General features: G+C 32.6%; 1 protein-coding gene across 1 annotated transcript; it reads left to right on the forward strand.

The window, feature by feature from the left end:
• Positions 1-5500: 5500 nt before the first annotated feature.
• Positions 5501-8162, forward strand: LOC131869067 (AP2-like ethylene-responsive transcription factor PLT2). The gene is made up of 7 exons (XM_059215721.1): positions 5501-5568; positions 5667-5749; positions 6255-6343; positions 6745-6818; positions 7136-7186; positions 7347-7423; positions 7561-8162. Exons 1-7 carry the CDS (start codon positions 5501-5503, stop codon positions 8160-8162), a joined length of 1044 nt encoding a protein of 347 aa, XP_059071704.1.
• The last annotated feature ends 278 nt before the right edge of the window (positions 8163-8440 follow it).

Consider the following 8440-nt stretch of genomic DNA (forward strand, 5'->3'; position numbering starts at 1 on the left):
CTTTATGCTGTGATGAATATCAATGTCTGTTCCAAAGTTCCCATTTTGTACAGGCTGGGATGATGTGGCTAAAGGTTGCAGAGGATTTCATTACCCTTGCCAACTGCAATCACTTCAAAGTTTCTAAAGTCTATTAAAAAAATACATTATGTCTGTTTTGCAATTATTGCAACCGTGAGATGAAATCTCTTTCAGAGGCTCCCATAATTTGCTTTCATATCTCCAGAGCAAATTTTTTGTTAGCTCTTATGGAGGGGGTTAAGAATGCTCTAGAACAGAGCATTTCTACCCTTCTTGACAAAGCAAACCCACAAAGGTTAGCAAATAAGGTTAGGAATGCTCTGTTCTAGAGAATAATTAACCTTTTTTTTAAAGTCCTCTTGAGGTTATGAAAATGGGTTAAAAATGCTACAGAACATTTTTAATCATTTCTTAAAAATACAATGACCTTGACCTCAAAAACCACCAACCATGGAGGCAAAATAGAGGAGGAATGGAAAAGACATGTTTAGACGACTCATATCTTCTTAAATGACCTCAAATATTAAATTATTTATTTGAAAAATAATTTAAATATTTTAAATTTAATGCTTAGGCTTGAGAAAAATTACCATATCTTCTAAACGGTAAGGAGTTAGGTGTTGAAATTTGAACAACACGATGATGGTAGGGAAACGAGCCAATATAATCATTTATTCCTCATGACGATACGTAGGATGAAATATATCATCATTTATTCCTCATGAAGATACCTAGAATGAAATATTTTTATTCCTCATGAACATACCTAGGATGAAATATTTTAATCATTTTCGGGCGAGGGACACCTAGTAATTTCCAAAATTCATCCATTTTTCATATTTTGACTAGAAACGACCTTGGATCCATTTTTCAATTCCGGATAATTTCCAAAATTCATCCAAAATGCAATTGTAGAACCAAAGTAATAGAAAGTCATACCAGAAAGTTTATTTCAGCTGATGTACCCCAATACTTGAGAGCTGCTAGATAATAAGCTTTGGCAGCATGCTTTTCTTATCATAGCCACCTACAATTACATCATTAAAATGTTCAATTGCACATCTAGAATTTAGAAGAGACTTGTAAATTCAAACATCACGATACATACATTATAAAGAAATAAAGTATTTTCTTATCAAGATATGCTGAGGAGTCCAATCATCATCGAGAACTCAAGAATGGCAATAAAAGAGACAAATTACTCTGGTTAGTGTCTAGGAAAAAAAAATAGCTTTGGTCTTGTATAAATTACTTCTCGAGTTCTAATAAAACAAAGAAAAATAATCTTTTAGGAACTAAGTTTAAAACTTAACACTACAAGCTAGATAGTTATGAGTTTTATTACATGCCCTTAAAATCAAGGCAATCATGTCTCTAAATGTAGATATCATTTATAAATAATAGAATTTATATCATTTGTAGTGCCATGTTTCCCTATAAACACTAATGTTAAAACATCTTAAACCCATTTAACTTAAGAAAAACTAAAAAGCCAAAAACTCCTAATCATGCTCACAAATGGGCTTCAAATTTCTCTTTAATTTTTGTTCCTGCATTGAGTCCACAAGATGATATTCACAAGTAGCCCTGGATTTGGATTTGTAAGGAATGAAACATTTAGAACTATTTTTTTTTTATTAAGATAAATGAATTTTACATAAAACATTTAAAACTGTTTGTTAAGAAAAATTAGATATAAGTCTATATGAAAATACATGGCCAGGCCCGTTTGACTTACTCTTTTGTGATGGTTCTTCTGACCCGTTTAATAAATTAAAATAATATTTGGAAACTTCATGATAAGCTGAATTTTTTACTTCAAAGGGGAGTGGTTGATGTGTCTTTGTTGGATCAACAATTATACATGGCCAGGCCTGTTTGACTTACTCTTTTGTGATTGTTCTTCTGACCCTCGTTTAATAAATCAAAATAATATTTGGAAACTTCATGATAAGCTGAAGTTTTTACTTCGAAGGGGAGTGGTTGATGTCTTTTTGTTGGATCAACAATTATACATGGCCAGGCCTGTTTGACTTACTCTTGTGTGATGGTTCTTATGACCCTTGTTTAATAAATCAAAATAATATTTGAAAACTTCATGATAAGCTGAAGTTTTTACTTCGAAGAAGAGTGGTTGATGTGTTTTTATTGGATCAACAATTTAGATTTCTTTCTTTAACTTACATTTCTTTGGTTTTGATGTTCCATGGCTATGTGCAGATGGAATGGCTGCACATGACTGTTTATGAATACTCAGTTCCGATGATCAGTCACGTTTAGAAGCAGGTAAAGGTACAACAGGTTCAATACTTGTGCCCATTAAAGTAATTTCGCTAGCTCGGTCCATCTTCCTCCAGAGTGTTTACATATGTGGCTGAGGTGTGATTTAGTTGTACACTTCTGATCAGGGCTGAATTGAGATTTTCCTTTGCATGTGGATACGTTCTCCTGATTCTACTCTCCAAGGAATAAGCCTTCAACGATGACGCATCCACAAAACATCTCAACCAATGAATTTTTAACATTTTGGTAGGTATCATTCCCGGTCAACATTTTCTCATGGCATTGTCCATGTTTATGGGCGGGCTATAAATTTTGCATTACAATCAAATATTTTGACCATTAGTTGTGACATAAAGTTTGTCCTTCATTTAAAAATTATAAATAGCTCACTAACATATTAAATAACATTAAAAATTTGAAGTATGGTATTTCATATAAAATTAAAGAAGCAATAAAATAATAAAATAAATGTAAAGGAAATATCTATTCCAAATATATCTTTCATGCCATTTCTATCTATAGACATGTAAAGAAAACAAATTTAGAAAACAAGAGGATGTGCTAAGATGCTTTTAAATAGGAGTAGGAATAGAAAAAAAAAAAACAAAAAAAACTGATCTGTTAGTTTTCCTAAGACGGGATGCAATTAAATAGTGAAGTTTTTATTATTTTGTGAGTTCCAACATAAATATTTGTAAGGATTACAATATTAATAACCAATGATAGATGAATAAGTAAGTAGTGAATTATATAATTTCTTGTAACATAAACCATTGATTTAGGGGAGCATTGGGTATTAAATGGAATTCTATTTTGGTAATGATGTGAAAAACATGGTATACACAATTTTAATAAAGTTGGTCATGGGAGATACACAAACTGTTTAATTCTTTCTAGGTAGAGTTATAATCAAATTTTGTTCACTTTTTACACTTTGCAAGGTAGCAACTAATCAAATTTCTCAATGGAATTAAAAATATTTTGCAATCCATCTATTCATTAATTTTATATTATTATTGTAATTTTATTCAATTAAAAAATAAGAGTAATATTTTATATGTTATTCATTTGCATTTTTTTTAATAAAAAATCATTTTTTTTTTAATATTGCATATAAGGAGAAAAGACTATTACAAAGGCATGTATCCTATTTCTACATGGACAAAAGGTCCAAACTTCGCAAGTCTAGAAGATTAATGTGAACTATAAACATAGATGTACAGAGTTATACATATGTTACTATAAAGCAAAATTTCAAAAAATGTACACAATGCTCATATTTTCCGAACTGAAATGCTATGTCGAGATCACAGTAGCGTCTGCTCTTGAACTACTTCCACCCAATTAGTCCACCCCAGGGGACCCTCCATCCACATAGGTTGCTTTCCCCCTGCATCCACATAGGTTGTTTTCCTTGAGTAGTTGAGAGAGCATCTGAATCTGGTCTTTGGCCGGGTCTCTGATTTTGGCAACCTCTAGTCCAAGGCTCTCCATTGCTAGGTCAACATCCTACTTTCCTCTTATGCTTCTCGATATTCATTGTCACACAGACCTACAAAAAAATGCGGTGAATGGTGAGTCTAGGAAAAGACTCAGTAACGGCCTACCTATGCCTTTTTTCAGACCCTTAATATACCCAATTAGAACATCAAACACAGTGAATTGGTTAGGAATAGAGATACCAAATAACAGCCATATTTCTCTAACAATACTACATTCAAAGAAAATATCACAATTCTTATGATCTTTTCTGAAAGGCAGTCTGTTGATAATCAAAAGCCAATAAAATAAAATAGTATTTAATTAAAATATTGACAACTATTAAATACATCTTTAAAAAAATAAAAGCCATTATTATCTAGGTAATGAAAATGTTTACTACTTAAGTAATGAAAATATTTATTATTAGTAATTTCAAACTCTAATATATTAGAGTTTATCTTTTTAATTTTGTGACTTCTACGAGGGAACCCCTTCCCACCTACCGATGATGTAATTTTGGGAGTAGACCTCTATATATGTGCAACATTGTAATACATCTCTACAAGCAAGCAAGCATTGTATTTTGATTGCTTGAAGAGACGGAGAAGAAAGTCTTTCTCATAAGGTCGATCACCCTACCTCTTTAGGGATTTGTTTTCTTTTTCTGAAGAATCACAGTAAAAATTTACTATTTTGAAGGTATTAATCCTCAATCTTTATTGTACTGTTTTTTCTCAATATTGTACTGTTTTTTCTCTTAACAGTTTTAGTGTAACATTATTATTTTCAAGATACTAGATTTTCTCTATCTTTATAATACTAGTTTTTTAATATAGTTTTATTCATGTTATTTGGTTTCTCCTGTAATATATCAGCTGGATTTAGCTGTTATTTTCTTCTACAGCTATTTCCGCTATATTTTCTTTTACTACTATCCATGAAAGTTCTCAATGAATACATTCTCCTTTAGTTTTGGGTGGTACATGATATATAAGAATTTAGGAGGTGGGGTTGTTGTATAATCTTTATCACTTTGTCCACTAAAACCCCTGGTTTTACTATAGATTTGATTGGATCTTTGTTTACTATTGTGTTTCTTGTTCTTTTGTTTGTCCTTTCTTTTGCGGTCATTTGTATTGTTTCTATCCGATTTGTGTTTTCCATCTTTTGAACCCTTTGGACTATTCTTGTTTCACTGTAACATGTTTCAGATCCCAGTCAAAACCTCATTTTTTTTTTCTTTATCATAAACAGAGATAATCTAATCTCAAATCCGCCTTGGGATGAGATCTACCTTCTATTTGGGACCAAAATGGTTCAAGATCCTGTAAACTTGCCATAAAGTTGGCTGTTAATATTTTCATATCATGGCTAAGCAATAGTCTTCATTAAGATTGTTGGTACTTCACCATTCAGTTTCTAAATGGTCTTGTATTCTGATTTGGCTTCTTTTATTGATGATAGTGATAGCAATGGAAATGAAAGATATACTTGATAATTTATTACTTTTTTATATTCTTTCTTTTAATGACTTTTAATTTTAGGTTGAATCTGAGCATTCTATTTATTATTTTTATATACTCTTGATTTTAGGTTGAATCTCAGTATTCTATTTGTCATTTATATGTACCCTTGACAGTCACTAAGCTATGGATTCTGATACTAAATTCATATCTGTGGCCTACATTTGCAGAATCCAATAGTGAGAACTTAGATGGATCCCGAAAATACGTCCAACGTTTTCTTTGATCGAAGAAGTTCAGTCTACCGCGGAGTTACTTGGTGTGTTTGTATTTACTTTAGCATATACGGAGAGAGATATTCTGATAGATTCAAATAAATTATTTGTTTGAAGTAATATAATATGGGACTGAATGCAGGCATAAGGAAACAGGGAGATATAAAGCCTATCTGTGGTGCAGCAACTGCCCAATAGAGGGTCAAACCCATAAGGGTAAACAAGGTTAATTTAATGAATCTCTATTCTAATCTGTTATACATTAAACCTTTTTCTTTCTAAAGCCCTAGATGGATTCCACTAGATATTAAAATGAGGTATGTTTAGAAAGTTATTTCTGTGCATTCAATTCTTTCAAGCAAAATCTCTAAGATTTCTTTGATGGGCTTCTTTTTAAGGATATAAAAGAACTTCATCCATGAAGTGCGTTATATTTTGAAACAAGATCTCCAAAATATATATATTTCTCTTGAGAACATTAGAAACTAGTTGCTTCTTAAAAGTTGATATTTATCAACTCGATTAATTCTTTCTTCGATACTAGTTTGATAACTTTAACTTTCTTACTGTGCTTCCTCAATTCTGGATAATGATTGGATTCTCCAGTCTATCTCGGTAAGCACTTGCATATCCTTTTAATTGCTTTGTTATACATTCATCAAGCTATTCGAATTCATAGTCTCTGTGAAGCTCCAGATCTGTAATATAACTGTCCATTGATGTAATGCAGGCGGATTTGACCAGGAGGAGAAAGCAGCCAGAGCTTACGATCTGGCAGCTCTTAAGTGTCGGGGTCCCTCAACTCTAATAAACTTTCCGGTATAATTTTTCCTTAAGTTTCAAATCTATTTGCTGATATTCTACTTTCTCCGAGAATGTGCCTTTGGTTATCATTCTACTTTCCCACATAAAATGCCCAGCATAGCAAAATTGTATAACATTTGGCTTTCTGGTATAAAATGCCTCAAGGTTGTTTTATAATTCAACCTTTGTGTGTAATTAGTCGTATCTTATTATGCTTTGTATAACAGTTTCAACCAACCCTTCTACTTAATTTTTCGATAAAATTGTATAACATTTGGGTTTCCGGTATAAAATGCCTCAAGGTTGTGCAATAATTCAACATTTGTGTGTAATTAGTCGTATCTTATTAAGCTCTGTATAGCAGTTTCAACTAACCCTTTTTACTTCTTTTTTTTTACCTCCTGTATCAAATGCAGAGACAAAACTATGAGACAGAGTTGACAGAGATGAGGAACATGTCAAAGGATCAATATATTCAATTCATAAAGAGGTAATTAGGTTTCGTCCCATCTATGCATCGATAGGGGTTAGGAAAATGTAGAGCAGTAGATCTGGAGAAAGATCTCAGTGAGTATCATAATTGTTTTCCTGGGTGCTAGATTATTTCAATTTGGAGCAGAATGTGTAATAGTAAAAAACAGCTTCTTAGGACCTGTTATAATGTTTAATTTGATTTATATTTATACATTTTAGAATTCAGTTTATAATATTGGTACGAATTGTTTGTGGATTTAATACATTGACATAATATTTTCATTACTTGAATATGTTTTTTTCTCAAACCCTTACCATATGTCAATTTTGCAGGAGTAGCGATAGCTTTTCTAGGGGAACATCAGCCTACCGCGGTGTAACACGGTTTGGATTTTATAATTTATTTAGATGAACTTATATTTTTATCTTAAACATTACTATGAAAAAGATGAAATTAATTTAAATCTCTCTGAGATAAACTAACTAATTTAAAAGCCAGCACTGACCAAATGTATCTCTACAAATCCATGATATGGCTTGGCAGGTGTCCTAGTGATGGAGGGTGGCAGGCTAGGATTGGCGGGGTTGCTGGGTACAAAAATCTGTATCTGGGAACATTCGGTGAGCCCATCTTTCTCAGTCTGTAGTACAATATTTCCAATAAATCCTAGTACCGTACATTGAACTATAGTTCCACATAAATGCATCCAATAATCAAACCAGATGAAAAGGCTAATGATTCTTGTTTGAACTCACAGATGATCAGGAAGGTGCTGCAGAGGCTTATGACATTGCTGCCATTAAATATAGAGGAAAAAAAGCTGTTACGAACTTTGACACAAGCAGATATGATGTGAAAGCCATCAGGAACAACACACTACCTGTAGGAAGGAATGCAAAGCGAGCCAGAGTTGAAGAAGAAGATAAGGAAAGCATTGGGAAAAATGATGATTTTCCATACAATCTGTTTCGCTTCAAACCTGCAACCATAAATTCGCAAAGAACTGACAACTTGTCTTCCTTCGCAAACTGTATTGCACCCACAGCCGTTAATTGGCAAACTAACCATGGACTGGAGATGGGAGGTTCCTCTGTTCCATCAAACACTTCTCTGGCATTTCCATTCTCTTCTATTCAGAAAGGATTTGTTGTTTCAAAGGTACCAGCTTTTGAAAACCTTCTGTCTTTGTGTACCCCTACATCCTGCTTCCCTGGACAGTCCTCAGGTCTTGTGAGAGCTGGTCATGATAACTTAATGCCTGAAGCACCCTCTCTTCAGGTTTCAGAAAGTGGGCGTGGTACAGGAGCAGCATGCCAACTTCCTATTAAATTCAATATCTGGAGTAATATAAGGATGTAAAAATATTAGTTGTCTCCAAAAAGGATTCTAAATGTCTTACGCCAAAGTTTTAGGGTATGCTATTGAAACTTGTGTTGAGAAACTTTCAGAATTTATTTTATCATGTTTTTCATATTTTATCATTTCAGATGTCAAAATCTTAATTATCTTCAAATAGAATTCTAAGTGTGTTATTGTCTAATAGTAGAGTGTGATTAAATTTGTCTTAAGATACTTTAGAAAAACTTTTTTTATCATGCTTTTCACATTTTGAAAAGCTGATTCTGATTTTTGATATA

Source organism: Cryptomeria japonica, unplaced genomic scaffold, assembly GCF_030272615.1.
Source record: "Cryptomeria japonica unplaced genomic scaffold, Sugi_1.0 HiC_scaffold_231, whole genome shotgun sequence".
NCBI classification, from domain to species: Eukaryota; Viridiplantae; Streptophyta; class Pinopsida; order Cupressales; family Cupressaceae; genus Cryptomeria; species Cryptomeria japonica.